Raw genomic sequence first — 18421 nt, 5'->3', positions numbered from 1 at the left:
ACGGATTGTGCAAATGACGCGAGCCGAACGAAACATAATTTGTCATAAAAATTCAACATGCGTCCTTTTAATGTTATGTTTATTATTATATTCGTAATAATAATAGTATATTCATTGACATGTTTTCTTTTTCAAGTACATGCGGAACGTTTTTTAGTCATCTTTACACGATTTAAGAATATATTCCTCCTACGCCATCACAAAACAAATTGACGTGCTCACACCTCGACTGTCAGTCTCCGATTGGCGACGACTGCGAAATTTCGTTCTACCTACTGTTAAAAATTATTTTCCGTTTCACTTATGTATGCTCTTAAAGTTTGCCGATGGTGTAGTTCTCCCCAGGTCTAGAATGCAATTGCCACAGTTTTTAAAATTGAACAAGTAGGATTGCAGACATGCAGAGACCTGGATGACTGAAATTGAGATGGCTGGACTGCGCCACAGGAGATTAAAGAATACTCGGATAAAGTAATTGGAGAGTGTCGGCGCTGGATCATACAGGTTGGAGGAAGTTTCTGAAGGAGGCCAAGACCCACCGAGGGTTGTAATGCCATAAATAATGATAAAGAATGCTACAGTTTCAAATTTGTGAATTATTTATTGAATAAAAAAAATAGTGGTACTGTTCGGTTATACGGAATACAGCGGAAAACGCCTTTTGAAAATAGCCGATAAACTAGATTATTTGTTAGGTTAACCTAACCAAACCTAACCTAACCCAACCTAAACTAACCTAAACTAACCCAAACTAACAAATAATCCAGTTTATCGGCTATTTTCAAAATGCGTTTTCCGCTGTATTCCGTATAACCGAACAGTACCAAAATAGTTTATTATCTATGTTCAATAAAGAATGCTACATTCTTAAATCTCATCTATTATTCATTGAATAAAAATAGTTTTATTAATATTATTGACCGAAGGTACTTGATGGAATTTGAATTTAAAGCCATTAGAATTTAAAAAAAGTTTTAATTACAATTTTTTTTTTATAGTTAGGTTAGGTTATGTTAGGTTAGGTGGAATTAAAAAAAACAGTAATATATTTACCAAACGTGTACTGTTTTCAGATGACTGCTAAACGAGGAAACCATGTCAACGAAGAGTGCACCGAAGATTATCGTAGAGTATACGCAGACAAGCAAATCCTTACCGAAAGGGGATCACAACACTGAATGTTTTCCAAACAAACCAGTTCTGCATATTGCAAATAGGCAGATAACAACTTGACGGCATATTATAATAATTATTTTAAGATAACAATATTGAGATATCATGTGCTTATTTTATTTTTTGCACATGTTCAATCAAAAAAAATGAATAGCTCGGCTTATATATAGGTGGATAGATATTGAATGTCTTAATTTTTTGAATAGGGCCACCATTTGATCGCTAAATGTAGTGACACTTCACGGTCAGTACATGAAGGGAAAGTGAAACACGTGAAAAGCGTCATGATTTATTTTACAAACAACTACATGATCTATGAATGTTATATAAATGTCAAAAGACAGGGAGCATGTCCGATAAATTATATTAACCAAAGAATTTGTACTATAAATAGAAGAAGACGTTATTTCTGTTATGAAAATTTAAATTATTTAGTAAACGCTAAAACCATGCTACATGCGTTTAGAAATAGAGTTTACCAAGTTACCACAAATATTAATCGTTCAGTTGCCATTCCGATTTTCTTACTGACGGAGTGTTGTTAGAAATGGTTTTACACAAATTTTATGAGAACCAAATAATAACACCAAAGTGTAGATTTTTGGTTACTTATCTACTCTTCGTAACAGATTGTTTTCATAATTAATTGTCAAATAAATGAGTTATACTTACATAATTTAATTTTTTTTATAAAAATCAATGTATTTTAAAATAAATATAATGCACATTAAAACTATGAATAATTTATCAAAAATCCTTTCTATACGTTAGAGAAATCTTAATACACTAAATTTTAATAATATACATCACCACAAAAAATTTGTACTAAATAATAAGATTTAACGAATTCACATTTTGTAATGTTTTTTTTTTAATTGTTAGTTCATCTTAGAATTTAAATAAAAAAATATTTTTATTTTAATGTTTTTAGATACTTATGTATTTATTAATTGGCCACGAAGACCGAGCGGCTTAAGTGTCGGCTTATAATGTCATGGGTCCCATGTTCGAATTCTGTGTCTGGCAAATACACATATTGTTTTTCAATTTGTGTTTGGAGTCGGTGTATGGACCTAATAGGTTGAGCAAGTGGCTGGCATCCATTTCTCGTAAAATCAAAATCTGTTAATATAACCTCCACTCTGAGGAGGCCTATAATATTATGAAAGATCCTCTCAGGATCGAACATGAATTGTGGACATAGATGCCCCATAATACAGCCGAACTGGGTTATTATGATCACGGATATAGCGAGATCTCGGATGTAACGAGGAAACATTCGTTGATATTTTAATTTATGATTTTCTCCATACATTTATTCAATTTTATAACGAGCTACTTATCGGTAATACCGAGCTAAAATATTGTCAAAATTTTCTTAAAACTGTTAATGTGTCGTTTGTCATTTAAAAACATTTCTACCTTAAGCAATAAAATCCGATCGGACAGGATGCCGCCGAATTCGGATTATGTTTATGACACTAGTTAAGTGTCCAAGTACCTACCTAATTGGTGTTTTCGCCGACAAGATTGAAAAAGTATCCACGCATATGGTTAAAAAAAAAAATCCAAGATTCGTTCCCAGCGTTCATTACAATAAACAAATTCTTTTGTAGTTTATGAATGCCACGCTTGTTTCGGGGAAAAATTCTAATTGTGTATGTTTGTTTGAATTGTGACTTTTTGTGTTATGTGACCGCTCATTTAAAAATACCTATTCTCTGATATAACGAGTAACGCTTATAACGTGAAAATTCAGTCAGTCCCATCTTCCTCGTAATAACCAAGTTCGACTGTAATTAAAATACTTTAAAATGTACATTCTCAAAAAAAAAAACTCTCAAATTACAAGCGTCGTATTCTTCCGCTACGTGCTTTTGATAAGTGGAGTATTCGCCTTAAAACATAATAATATAATTCACCACTGTATTGAATTGTCGATAGATGCCTCACGATATGTATATTGTATGTATAATATGATTGTATTTCATTAAAAAAAAGATTGAAACTAATTAGTCATTTGACTTATCAATGTCCTCAATTATTATGTGTAAAGAGTGGTATCCGCATTTTGGGATTATAATATACAGACAGAGTAGGTATAATAAAACATTTTGATAATATTAAATAGGTCACGAGAGATAAAATGAATGTTGCAAATAAACCGAGATTGCAAAAATACGAACACATTGCATCATTTATCTTCCCTCGAATAAATCCAGTTGAAGGTTCAAATTTCAATCTGAGAGGTTAAAACATCTATGTTAAATAATTACTGCACACCAAAGGAAAAGGGAGATAAGTCTTAACATTAAAAAAAATTCAATTGAATATTATCATTTTTCTATCATAAGAAGATCATATTACGGGCTTCCACAGAGTGCAGGTTGTACTGACATACAATCCAACTTGGTTATTATGGGGAAGATGGGACTGACTGAATTTGCTCTTTATAATCATTACTCGTTGTATCGTTACATAACATTTTGGTACTGTTTGGTTATCAGGAATACAGCGGAAAATACATTTTGAAAATAGCCGATAAACTGGATTATTTGTTAGGTTAACTTAACCAAACCTAACCTAACCTAAACTAACAGATAATCCAGTATATCGGGTATTTTCAAAATGTGTTTTCTGCTGTATTCCTGATAACCGAACAGTACCAACATTTTTAATAAATCTGAAAACCATTGTAAAAATCCCCGAAACAAGCACGGCATTCATAAACTTTACAAAAGAAGTTGTTTATTGTAACGAAGGTATCTACTGACTTCACAAAGCTTGGATTTTTTACATGAAGTTTCAACCATGTGCGTGGATACTTTTCCAATGTTGTCGGCGAAAACACCAATTAGGTACTTAGACACTTAACTAGTGTCATAAACGTAATCCGATCCCGGCGGCATCGGTCTAGTTACTAAAATGTTAACAAATGTTTCCTCATTACATCCGAGATCGTAATAACCAAGTTCGACTGTACTACAAAACGATAATATGAATTATATTAATGTTTTTTCAAGTCGATAGCTATTTTAGCACCTTTAGCAAGCTACAAAAATAGACGACTTGTCTACACTTATATATTATAAAATTATAGGTATTGTAAAACCACTGGTTTTAAAAAAATATGTAATATTATAACGTAATTAAATTAAATAATATTTTTTTTCCTTGAACTGCCAATATGTGAGCTTGACCACTGCTTAATGATGTCAGTTGACGGAGAAGTTCCTGGTTTAATAATATCAGTCACCCCATAATTTGATAAATCGGATTTATTTATATTTTTTTTATTCGACCTTCCCACTTGTATGTTATTTAATATTGATTTTTCCTTGTTTTATATGCTCCCTACTATTTGTGAAAGGTATAATTCCTCAGAGTAGTAATATAAAGACATTGGGTATTGTTCGGCAAATTGAAGCCGTGTTTCTTGCGTCTAAACGCACAGTAGAACCTCAATTTTATTATTCTTAACATAACTATGAAACGTTATACCATCATGTTGCTTCTCAGTACAGCTACCAAATTTAAACGCAACATAGTAAACCATATTTTCTACTAAATTAACTAAAAATAATTACCACTAAATTTATATTTAACACAAAAACAATAAAATTCAGCAACACATGCTCGCCGTTTTTAAATGACTGTAGTCATTTAATCAATATTTACCGGCTACGTTTACAAAAAATATTTAATTGAGCCATAGAAATTCTAATTGCGTAAATATAAACGTGCCGAATACTTTCTCACTCACACCCATGGATCGTTTTTGATCAGGCTTTGTATAATTCTCTTTCTCAAAAATTAAATTAATGATTGTCGATAAACCTGACCACAGTGTCATAATTGTAGTCTAAATCTTCGTTCAAGTATCAATGACGAAAAGGAAATTGGGTGAAGAATTGCAATGTCGAAGATGTGGAATAAAATAAACCCTAACACCACTACTCACTGCAAAAAAGAAAAATTGATATTCACTGGTCTACGGAGTCAAAAACTAAACGTAGGGCCATAGGAAGACTGGAGGCTTATAGCTATATTGGCGTACAATGAGGATTTCCTGGAGTGATCACATTACCAATGAAGCGGTCTTAAGGCAAGCCAATAAACCAAAAGAACATATAGCTACGATCAACCTCAGAAAGACCGCATACTTTGGCCATATTTTTTCCAATAGAAGTAGGATTTACACCAGCTTATAATACAGGGAAAGGTAGACGGCAGCAGAGGCGTAGGTAGAAGGAGACAATCTTGATTCCTCAACCTCTAAGTGAAACAATGTTGGTGACCTAATACGAGAAGGATAGAGGGATGTACTGGAATTTTGTCATCAACCTGCGATAGAAGACGGCACCGAAAAAAAAGTTGGTATTCTCAATTTTCCTATACCACGGTATTGACATCTATTCTATACACAAGACTGCTTTCGGCCGCTACGGCAGCTATCTAGGGTAGGTTTGTATCGAAGTATTAGCACTTATCGTAACAGTTACAATAAGTTTTCAAGTTTGGGAAACAAAATTGAGAACTTGTCCGTTATTAATTATATCATCAAGCCTTTTATATTATCCGACATAACAGTTATATTGATATTATCTCATTTTTGTGTTGACTGTTTGTATGGAGAGTCATAAAGATTATATTGTCCAATGTTTTGATGTTTTGTAAATAAATACTTTATTCGTCATCCGACAAACGGTGGCGTAGCAACCGGATTGTCAGGAAGTATAATAAACAAATAATACTCAAAGATAGATGACCCTTTGAAGGCCGAACGGAAAATTATTCTCAGTCTATCACCTGACATGAATAGCTACATTGTCAAAGAATTTTGACTTTAGATAGAGACTTATTAGTAATTTTTAAAACAGGTAACTCTCAATTCATCACAACCCAGACTAGTGCGAATTCGTTATATCACTATCGATTTTTAATAATATTTTTTTGTCCAGCGCTTATTTTGACATGTGCCACATTGCCAGAAATCATCATAATGAGTGAATCACATGCATACTATCGGATTGTTTGACAGTTATAGACAACTTTTACATACAAACTGCAGACAGGCCATTCAACAGGGAACCAAATTAACGTTATTTTATTCAGTTAATTGCAAAGTTATATTACTTTTATTTTACATAACTTTTATTTTGTTTAGATTATTAAAAAGTGTTTTCACATTTTAAACTATTCTATTTTACAAATCCCATATTGGTTCAAAATTTCGCTTATCATGACCGTACCAAAAATATATCCTCCGTGATCAACTGTACAGCTGTACGATTATATGTGTGGATGTATTGGTAACAAGTTCACTATTTTATTCTTCTATTGGCAGCCTCAAAAACAAAACGGCGACTAGCATACCGGTTTGAAGTCTGTTGCTTTGTTTCCATAACCTATGTACGGATTTCTCGGTGTTTTATATCATTCTTCTTTGTCTTCAGCTATATCTGCCCCTTAGTTGGAGCATATGGACACCACGCGGTGTCTCCAAGAATCCCTGTTGCCAGCCAGTCTTCTTGCATCGTTCCAGGTCATACCAGCATCCCGTAGCTCTACCGTATACACTATATATATATAGATATATAGTATTTAGAGGCCTTCCAGGACGCCGGAATCCGGTTGGCTTGAAGAACAGGCAAGCCAGATTGGGTTTCTCTTCAGGTACGTGCAGCATGCGGCCGAGCCAAGTACAACATCGTCTCTTCACTCTCAGTATGATGAGAGGCTGCTTGGTGCGTTCTCGTTACTCCTAAAGTCATACCACCACATACCGGCATCCGTCGCAAATATCTATTCTCGAAGTTCAGTACACGGTTGCTCTGAGCTTCCATAAAGTGCCATGATTCGCTACCGTAAAGCAGCACCGTCCGAATGCAAGCCTTCATTTTAAAAATTATTTAGCACTCACCCGTTAAGTGAAAGAGAAATACTGAAATCGGACTGTCTGCCCGGTAGTACGAAGCTGCGAGCAACGCTGCCCGCGCCCCTCCGTCGCCCACTCAATAATATTCTATTGAAATCGGTACTGTGCAAAATCAAGTACCTGGTGTATGATTATATTATTATTGGACATTGAATGTATCAATGCGCAGGCGAACTGATTACACGCTTAATAATATTGATATTTTCATATAATATACATAAATTTATGTATATTATAATATTACATTTGTCTCAATTTGCTTGGGGTTGCTGCAGTACCGCAGTGCACATGGACGAGCCGCCACTGCATATAAATGAACACGATACACTAGTGTTTTCGTCTGAATGCACCCATTTATTTATGTGTAAATGCAGCGTCTCGAGACACTGGTGTCTCGTGTGAAACGGCTCTTACAATCTTAAATTTCGTGTGTAACCATTCAGTATTGAATAAGAAAATAAGGATAAAAATAATAAAGTCCTTTTTTGAGTTTAGAGGCATATTCCTAATTCCTCTATTCCTTTTATTTTGTTAACTGTCAATTCATGGTGGAACTGCATTGTATTGTTGTTTTTATTTAATAAAATGCAACTGTTTTGTAGTACTTATTCCACTTTTAATCAAGAGATTAGGACCGGTTTCGTCCGCCTCAGAGGGACATTTTCAACTGAATACATTTTTTTAAAACAATATTTATCAAACAAAATCCAAAGCGATAGAAATAATATAACAATAGGTACATAAATAATTATCCGTCCAATAATACCTTCCCAATAACAGATTAATTTAAAACTAATGAGGTTGGACATTAATATTTCATACTACGTCAGGGGCATTAAACAAATTATTTTAAATATTAACAAACCACAAAATATGAAACAATCTACACATACAATAATATTAATATCAACAAATAATTATGATTAGTCAATATTCATTGTTATTTGTTGATATCATAATTATTTGTTGATATTAATGTTATTGCAAGCGTAGATTGTTTCATATTTTGTGGTTTGTTAATATTTAAAATAATTTGTTTAATGCCCCTGACGTAGTATGAAATATTAATATCCAACCTCATTAGTTTTAAATTAATCTGTTATTGGGAAGGTATTATTGGACAGATAATTATTTATGTACCTATTGTTATATTATTTCTATCGCTTTGGATTTTTTTTGATAAATATTGTTTTAAAAAAATGTATTCAGTTGAAAATGTCCCTCTGAGGCGGACGAAACCGGTCCTAATCTCTTGATTAAAAGTGGAACAAGTACTACAAAATAGTTGCGTTTTATTAAATAAAAACAACAATCCTCTATTCCTCTAATCATATTAAAAGAAAAAGTATTTATACAGGTATTAGTATTAGGAGAAAAGTATTGAAGTATTAATGTTTATTGATATCCCCAATAACGAGTTTTCTAGTATTGAAATAAACACCTGGAACGCGTCTAGGTACTTTTATAGGAGAGGCGTAACTCTGCGTCACATAAAATGGAAAGTACAAAGCACATGATCTGCTAGACGGATCCGTTCAGGGTCCATTAGCCTAGGCTCTGCGTTACGCCGAGGTGACACGAATTGTGATATCGAAACCGGTTCAAATCAGATAACACCGATGAAAACAAGTAAACAAACCAGATCTACTTTCGATGACTGAATCAACATTGGCCGTATTACCGTTCAAGTAAACAGATTATTGGCACAGTTATTATTGATTTATACGGATGGCAAAATAAACACATACTATATTATTATTTTTAACAAACGTTTACAATGGGTATACGTAACATTATCAACGAATTAGATTTAAAATTGATATAACATGTTACATATTATTATATAAATGGTGAAATCAAAATTATTAAAAAGAATACTGCGACTCTATGGAAGTCATTGTAGCTGGTAATCAAAGATGTCAAACTACTATTTTCTTCTACTTTAACCATGTCCGCCCCAGTTGGAGCATATCATCGGTAATTTTCTACAAACACATATCTCAATTTTTGTCTGTTTTGAGTTGTTTGATGTAATAAATTCAGAATTTGAATACGCACATATTCCATTAACACATATCTCAAAACATACTTTACAACATAATAGATTTAAGCAATTACAAAAACTTGTATCACAATAAAAGACTTTGATAAATATTAAAAACTCGTATCTTGAGTTACGTGTTTGTAAGTATACAGAATACTGAACTCGACAGATGATTATACTGAAGCTCTTTCTCGTAAGTCAAGATACGTGTTTACTGCAGTAATATTCACAGTAAAGTTGCAACGCATTCTTGTATCTTCGACAATATGACTGATCGGTCGAAAGTATAGTGCGATAAATTGAAGAAACATTCATATTTTTCATGAAAATATGTGTAACCATACTAAATGAATGTTTCATAGTAGAAAATTTATTTTTAAATTAAAAACTGAAAGAATAAAGTTGTCATTTGCCTCTTCTGAAAAGTTGGGTTTTTTGAAATACGTGTTTGTAGAGACACACGGCGCCTCTATGAAACCCTGTCGCTCGCCAGTCTTCTTGCATCATTCCAGGTCATTCACCAGCATTCTGTAGCTCTGCCGTATACACTATGTACATAGTATTTAGTGGTCTTCCAGGATGTCCGAATCTGGTTGTCTTGAAGAACAGGCAAGCTTCTTAACTATCAGTGTGATGGTTGCTTCGTTCACTCTCTTATCTCTTCGTTACTCCTAAAGTTATACCACCGTATACCCAGTATCCATTGCAAACAATTGTTCTCGAAGCTCAGTATACGGTTACCAATAGACACACACAATTTTTGTCACTAACCTTAATAGTCTTATCTCTGGAGGCTGTCGCGAGCCATTGTGTTTCAGGATGCCAGTCACAGGCGAAGACAGGCCCTGAGTGAGCAGTGAACTGGTGAAAACACTTCTCCGCTCTCCGGACATCCCATAGCTGCACATTACCGTTCTCCGAGACGGCTGCGAAGGTGTACTGGGCGTGTGGACTGAATTGGACATCTCGGACGGATTCTGCATTGCTAGAATATAAAATTTACTAACAGTGTAATTCCAATTGTAGGTCCAATTTGATTTTTAAAGTCAATATTTTTGGCAGGATATCGTCTCAAAAAAGTTTCTCTTAAAATCAATAGATGGTAATATTCCGTTTTTTACTTGAAAAATGAAGATGGTGGGATCGGAATGACACAACTAACCCTTCTCTTTACCCACTTTATAACAAGAAAAAACCTATCCTTAACAAAGTAAAACCTGGTTTTCATTGGTAGAGTTATAGTAGAACAACTTAACCTTGAAATTGCGCAGATTGCGCACGAATTATATAGGGTAAATTTATTATTGTTACCGTTATTATTTCTGACTGCTCTTACAAGAAGCCTATCGCATCGTTTTTCCTCGCTCGGCATCGCTCTAACTACGTTATATTTCCTGTAAAACTACCGAACTTCACGCTTATGTGGTATGTTTAATAGAGGTAGAGTACTTTGGCAAGTACTAGCTAAGTAGAGTCATGGCCCCCACATCCTGAAGCGGGCCCCCATGGCAGGATCTTGGCGGGCCCCTTACCTATCACTAAGGTTAAAGGCAGTCAGTCTGATGCTCTCTAGTAGTGTTTTCCAAATAGTGTTCGAGGTCAAATAAAATTCATTGTGTTTTTTAGCGATTTTTTAACACATTAACCAAAAATTGCATAGCACTACCTTATATTTTAAAAAGATAATAACCCCATAGTAAAATAGCGATGCAGGAGACTTTTTTTACTATTAGACTAAATCTAAGAAGTGTGTTTATCTCATCTTGGTAGAGTAAAGTAAAATTGCATGGTGGGATAATAACTCTACTACTTGCCTTCCCCACCACCAGTATTGCCAAATATATCAGTAGATTGACAAAAATATAGGGATAAAAATCAACGATTTATAATTAATATATGTAGGTATCTTTATAAAAGCAATGTATAAAGTCATCTTTGATGCAATAGAAATATCAGTGTATCAATATTGAAAAATCGTGAGAAATCAGATCTACTGAAATTTCGGCAACACTGCAGTACGACCTATTCTATACCATACCATCATTGTGTCGCAATAGTTGATTTCGTCTTTTTCGCTCACTCAAATGTAGGGTTGACAGGCTCGAGCAGAACATAATATTAAATCTACCCTCGCCTCACTCGCGCCCATTACCGTACACAGCAAGCAAAAAAGGGAAATTCGGCTTTTGATAACTCGTCTCATCTTTACAATGCAGTTGAATAATTGAGCTAGGAAGAACTCGACCGTTTTCTCTACCAATGAAAAATAGGTCATATGTAAATTGTACGTATTACATTTCACAGTAGCACAATTCGCCGTGAACTTTCAGGCAGTGAATTGCCTGCGCTGTATAGTTTGTGCAAAAAAATACGGAATACTTTTCGGTTTGCACGAGCTACAGTTTTCCCATAGATTCACATGAGCTTCCCGATACAAACCAGTTTGCGCAGGTAAGTTTATGGTAAAGCATGAGCATCTAGCCGGCGCTTATGACACGAGGTTACAGTAGCAACGTAAAATTTTGATATAGTCATTGAAATGTCAATTTATATTGTCGTTGATAATATTCACCTGAAAAATGTTTTAGCCACTTGTTTCATACGTAGATCGAAGCATTTCATCATCCCATCCTGAGAGCCGGAGATCAATAAAAATGGCTCCGTTAAGTGAAAGCTCACCTAAAACAAAGTGAATCAAATGTAATTATAGGGTTATCAAATAAGAAATATATATACTGAACTTTTCTCTCAATAAGTTGATTGTTTCACGAGCTGTATGGCATGTTGCACCATCTTGTTGGAACCACATATCGTCGAGATCAAAATCGTCAAATTCATGCCAGAAATAATTAGTACTACTGAGGTGTTCTCCATTGACGTAACTGCTTTGCCATTTTCGTTTTCAAAAAAATACGGTCCAATTACATCCCCAGACCGTAAACTGTTAATTTTTGTGGATGTAAAGGATTTTCAAGAATAGTATGTGGGTTTTCATTACTCTAAATGTGACAATTGTGTTTATTTACAAAGCCATTTAACCAAAAATGAGCTTCATCGATGAAGATGATTTTTTCATGAAATAATGGGTCTGTTTCAATTTGCTCTAAAGCCTAATCAGCAAAACTTCGACGCACCGAATGGTCATTCGGTTTAAGTTCTTGTATTAACTGTATTTTATACGCCTTTGAATGCAAATCTTTATGAAGAATATTCCATGTAGTGCCATAAGAAATCCAAGTTCTCGGCGGCTATCGTGGTGCAGTGCGTAAGGCGCTGGCCTTCCATTCCGGAGTTCTGGGTTCGATTCTCGGTGAGGTCAAAATATATTTACATAATCTAATATGTAAATTCCTCAAGCCTGGGAGTTTTACCACTATTATTGGGCTTCACGGCCTGTTGTGGTGTTTAATAAAGAAACAAATACAAAAAAAAAAAAAGAACGACGTGTGATTGAATTTTTATCCACACTTTGATTCTCAACATCGATATTTTCAGCAGTACGTTTATGTTTTAACATTACGTATAATAAAAACTCGATATTAAATTGATATTGTGATAATTATTTACTGTGATAATATAGTGTATACATAATTTCAGTTCGACACTTTTTTTAAGTTAACCAAATGTCAATGTGACATAATAAGAAATGTCAGTGGCATGATGCACGCGCAGCACTGCTTTGGCGATAATTTACGGAAATAATTGAATATTTCTGTTCGACAAGATGTATTGGCTCTTAATTTAGATAACAGCCTTGTATATGGAACTGTTTCAGAATATGGTTCCGTTATGGAGTTATCTAGTTGGAATAGAGCTACTTGTTTTTTAGAGGAGGAAAATATTTAGCCTTCAGTAAATTTTTGGCACAGTATGCGTTTGAAATGAAGTAGCGATTTGGTAAGTGTGTATAAAAGCAGGTTTAGGCCATGTCTCAAGGTTCCTTTTCAATAAGCCGGAAGGGAGATGAACGGAAAGGAAAGAAGAGACATTTTCAGAGAAGGATCCACGTTGGTCATACCTTATTGACAGTTCTCTTATGATCGAAGAATACATGCTCTTGCTTGGATCGGCCTGATCTGCCGAGATTCCACACCACGACGGCTCCGTTCGTTGCTGCAGTTGCGAGGGTATTTTCTAAAAAAAATGCAAAGTAATAAAATTGAATGATTTACACATAAATAAAAAAGTGGTCAATCAGACATGAAGAAAATGTTTGAACTGTGAACAATTAAATCTCACGTATTTGAACATAAAACATGCTTCTTCAAAAAATAATGCACTATAGTGGAGTGAGTTGTGGGTAGAGGGAAGCGCATAGATCCAGTCATTGTCTACCTCGGTGATTCCCAGCCGGTTCACAGAAAATTTGTCAAAGCTTGCGTAAAAAGGAAAACTACGAGGGTGGGTCAATAAGTCCTTAGAAAAGCCGACAAGTGGCGCGACTAGTACTGTAAGCGGTTTGTTTTCATGCAGCGGCACTACCGATTCAGTATGCTGCGAAGTTTCAATCAGATTGGTCGGGTTGTTGTGTGTTTTTCGTACATTTAAAAAAAAAATCTGCTTGTGGAAAATGGAAAAATGGAAAATGGAGAAAATTGAGTTTAGAGCTGTTATTAAACATTTTAATATAAAAGGGTTAACAGCAAAGGAAATAAAAAATGAGTTGGATTTAGTTCACGGCATATCTGCTCCTTCACTTGCAACTATTTATAACTGGTTAAATGAATTTAAACGTGGTCGTACATCAACAAAGGATGAACCACGCTCAGGACGTCCTGTAGAGGTGACTACACCAGAAATGATCAATAAAATCCACGATATGGTGTTAAGTGACCGAAGATTAAAGTTGAGTGAGATAATTGAGGTTACAGGGATCTCAAAAGTTAGCGTCATTTCTATTTTACATGACAAATTGGGCATGAAAAAAATTTCTGCAAGATGGGTGCCGCGTTTGCTCACAGTCGACAATAAACGCAATAGGGTGGTGGCCTCTAAAGCCCTGTTGTCGCTCATGCAACGCAATCCGGATGAATTTTTTCGTCGCTTTGTGACTGTAGATGAAACATGGATACACCACTATACTCCCGAGACGAAAGAACAGTCAAAGCAGTGGATTGCGAAAGGCGAACCATGTCAAAGAAGGCGAAAACCGTAAAATCAGCTGGTAAGGTTATGGCTACTGTATTTTGGGATGCACGTGGAATTATTTTCGTTGACTATTTGGAAAAAGGAAAAACAATAACAGGGGATTATTATGCATCTTTATTGGACCAGCTAAAAAACAAAATTGAAGAAAAACGGCCTCATTGAAACAGGAAAAAAATCCTCTTTCATCAGGACAATGCCCGTGTTCACACATGTTTACGATCAATGGCTAAAATTGAAGAATTAAAGTTCGAATTGGTCGACCACTCACCGTATTCGCCAGATTTAGCCCCCAGTGACTTTTTCCTTTTCCCAAACTTAAAAAAATGGCTAAGTGGACAACGTTTTTTTTCAAATGAAGAAGTCATTGATCGGACAAATGCTTATTTTGAGGACCTTCCGAAAACTTATTTTTCTGACGGTTTAAAAAAAAATGAGAAACGTCTAACCAAGTGTATTGAGCTCCAAGGAGATTATGTTGAGAAATAAAAAAAAAATACAAAAATAAAAACTGTTTTAATGCTTTTTTCTAAGGAATTATTGACCCACCCTCGTATTTTAGTGATGTAAATTTTCAAATAGATGTCGCCACTTACTACGAACTGAATTTGCACGCTAACGTTACCATTACAGCGGAGCGTAGATTTATTAATTCACTATGTGTGTTATATATTGGTCTGTTCATTAATTTTGGACAAATGTGTTTTTCACCTATACAATAATATGTTTGTGATAACTGTCACTATCCACCATGCAAAAAAAATTTGGACTAACTGAATATTTTATTGATCTCTGTCTGAGTTTCACGCAGACATGCAGGTCGTCTAGAATTCCAGAATATACTTTGAAGATTTTGAAGGCGGAACGGTATAGAGAATACAAACTGAAATTTAAATTTATGTATTATAATTAGTTACATAATTTCACATGCCTTCAATGCTGCTCCAAGCGACATCTATCGAGGAGAAATTCAGGTTAAGATTTTTGCCGACGCGCAGATTGCAGACTTCGCTGAACTCGTCATCGTCAATTGAGAATACTTTGAAAACTGAAAGTTAAAATAGGATGTAAGTAAATTACCATTTTCGATTCTCAGTGGAGCATTTCATCAGTCTATCATCTAAACCTCGTAAATCCAAAACCACCTTTTTTCAGGAATAGAATTATGCGAGTGGAATCTGCTGCGCCAGGATTATGAGTTGTTATTACATTGATTACTATATTATGGAATTCCCTATCGTAACCATGGTAATAACAACTCAATAATCCCGTTGCGATATATTCCACTCGTGGTGGTATTAATGACTTTTACAATTTTTTCCGTTGTATGTACATAAATTACAAGGTTTTTGATGATTACACGGAATTGTATATTCGACAATATATTTACTACCTACCGTATTTAATAAAAATCTAATTTTGACCTGAATGGGATACCTACATTAGTTTTACAAGATAGACTAATGATATGACCTCAACAGAATAGCTGTGAAATTAAGTCTTTATTATTAGAAACAGTTGTTAGACATGCGCGTTAACTTCTAAATGTAGTTGTAAGATTCTTGAGTGTGGAGAAATATGGGATCAATTTAAATGTACGTGTAATTCGTCTCTGTTCTGGCAAAACACACTAACTGGAGAATACTAGTTTTGAGTAATTTGACTTTGAAGTTGTTAAAATGTTTGAAATGGTCTATCATGTGAGTTTATTAAGTAATCGTAAAAAGGATGACTTTAAAATAAAGACTGTTTATTTATTAAGAAGGTTTTTAGACCGTAAAGTTTGAAATAAGGAAGATTTTCGTATAACTAACTCAATATGTCATTTTTTCGAATTAGTGTCTTCTGCCAGAACAGTGACGATTTAATATCAGGGTAATTGTGCCGCAGAGGTGGACATGAGCTTTAATAATTTTTTTTTTCAAAAACAGTTTATTCCATGTAGACAATTATAATAAATACCTTCTTCTGTCGGCGCATCGGCTTTTTGAGCCAATAATCGTTAATTGAAAATTTGAAGTTTTCATATATTTTGATGCGCATGATATGAGGTAATGTTAGGTTGAGAATCTCATGTCCACCTCTGCGACGCATTTACCAATATCAGTAATATTTGAAGGCATTAGGTGGGCTTTGTATATCTTGTGTTTAATGGGTTGCCCCTCATTAAGTCATAAACCAAAACTGCCGTCAAAGTCATGGTCTATGACAACTGGCTTTCGCGTTTCTATCTTATTAATCTGTTCTGTGCGCACAACCTATTAATTGGGTCCTTGCTCTGGGTCTAATAATTAATCAGTATTGTTGTCAATGGTTCACTCCCTCTTAAATTTGTTGCAATCTAGTTGTAGAATTTAGGGTTAACGAATCATGAAGATAATATCTCGGTAAATGTGCCGCAGAGGTGGACATGAGATTTTACAACTTTCTTTTTAGACCAAACCAAACCTAACCTAATCTAACCTACCCCAACCTAATATTACCTCATATAATCTTAGTTTGTGATAATGGTGTACCTATCAAAATGTATGAAAATTTAAATTTTCAATAAACGATTATTGGATCGAAAAGCCGATGCGCCGACAGAAAAAGGTGTTTATTATAATTGTCTACATGGAATAAACTGTTTTCGTAAAAAAAAAATATAAAAGCTCGTGTCCACCTCTGCGGCACAATTACCAACAACTTTTTTAAGACTTTGAGTTCAAAAAGTTGCAACAAAAACGTTTGCCTTCTTTCAACAACGAAAAGTATAATATTAATATCCCCGATCATTATAAATTTAAAAGATACGAAAGTTATATAAACAGACACCTTCGTTTTAAATTAATACAATATATATCGATAATTACAATTATTTGTAATATCTAGGGTCATCAAAAACAAAACACTCCTACTCATCTGTCATAACCTTGTGTTTATTTTTTCATATAAAAATGTTTTAGTTACCGTTTCTCCCAGCTATGACAACTTGAGTGCAGTCTTTATTAAGTGCTAGTGCATTTGCCGGACCTTCCTGGGACACAAATATTGTGCTAGAAGACATGTTATTCTGTGTTTTCGTTTTCAACATTTGAAGTAAAGCAAGTTGTCAAATGTTACAACCTCGTCTCGACAAACATTGTTGTACAATGTCCAAATATATTTCCCTATCAATAAATGCAACGCGAGAGATCGAGTTTTAAACGGAATAAGTGTATTTGAATTAAATATAAACTCTATTTGCACAATACATAAGTAAACACTAAACATTACTGCATAACCTCAACTTGTCAAAATGATAACAAGCATAAAGTGCTACAAACTTACAAATAAATTCAATTTTTTTTTTCATAATACAACACTTATAATGAATATAAATATTATTATAAAATCTAAGCATACTTGAACGTTAAATAAAAAAGCTCATTGGTAAAGTAAAATATTCAAGATTTTAAGTAGGTATACCTATCCAACTAACTTTACCTACACTAGGACCTGAAGCTCACTAGCAAGCTGAAGAGTGAAAATGCAACGTCTTCATTCAAAACTGTTATATTATTCAGGATTGATTTTTATTTTGGTATTATTTCTGATCAAAAAGGTTGGAAGTCCCTTTGTTTCTGATCATAAGTAGGTATTCTAAGTGTCTCATGAATACTTCTGACGGATTCTCTTATGTCCAGTCAATGGTTATTTTTAATTTTTCTGTGTCCTAGAATTATAATTCCACCTAATTCTTGTAAAGCAATAGTGCATAATCGCATCATTAAATTTTACTTGTTCTGCTTGTAAGCGTCCACCTATGCTCTATATCATTTATTTTGTAGCAGAATGACAAGGGATGGATCCTGCCTTTTCTATTTACTTCCCCTGAATTTCAAAATGGCAGTAAAAAACTCAATTTTATTGTCTGATTTTCAGTTTGTACATGACATATCGTCGCTATAGGATTGGTTTACCGAATATCCGTTTTTGTCGAAATCGACCTCTTAATCCAGAATGTTTTTTTGTATCTAATTGGACGAGAACCATCCCTTTCATTAAATTACTTTGTAATGGTAATGAATACATCATTCATATGCTGTAAAAATAACAATTTAAATATCTCCATGTATTTAAATATAGGATTATGAAATTTG

At 34.2% G+C, this 18421-nt stretch overlaps 1 protein-coding gene across 1 annotated transcript in view; it reads right to left on the bottom strand.

Annotated features, from left to right (window-relative positions):
* Window positions 1-17556, bottom strand: part of Wdr24 (WD repeat domain 24) — a 43221-nt gene extending 25665 nt beyond the window's left edge. Inside the window, exons 1-5 of the mRNA XM_085944967.1 lie at window positions 17250-17556; window positions 15232-15348; window positions 13174-13289; window positions 11728-11834; window positions 9927-10140 (exon numbers count right to left, since the gene is read on the bottom strand). Of these exons, the coding sequence (XP_085801093.1) occupies window positions 9927-10140; window positions 11728-11834; window positions 13174-13289; window positions 15232-15348; window positions 17250-17373 (678 nt within the window). The 5' untranslated portion in view covers window positions 17374-17556. The remainder of the gene's footprint in view (window positions 1-9926; window positions 10141-11727; window positions 11835-13173; window positions 13290-15231; window positions 15349-17249) is intronic.
* Between the last annotated feature and the right edge of the window lie 865 nt (window positions 17557-18421).

The sequence above is a fragment of the Rhyacophila brunnea genome, unplaced genomic scaffold (genome assembly GCF_057557595.1).
Source record: "Rhyacophila brunnea isolate RB1 unplaced genomic scaffold, BYU_Rbru_1.0 scaffold_17, whole genome shotgun sequence".
Lineage (NCBI taxonomy): Eukaryota > Metazoa > Arthropoda > Insecta > Trichoptera > Rhyacophilidae > Rhyacophila > Rhyacophila brunnea.
Note: the sequence above shows the minus strand (reverse complement) of the source record. Positions and strands in the feature narration are given on the sequence as shown.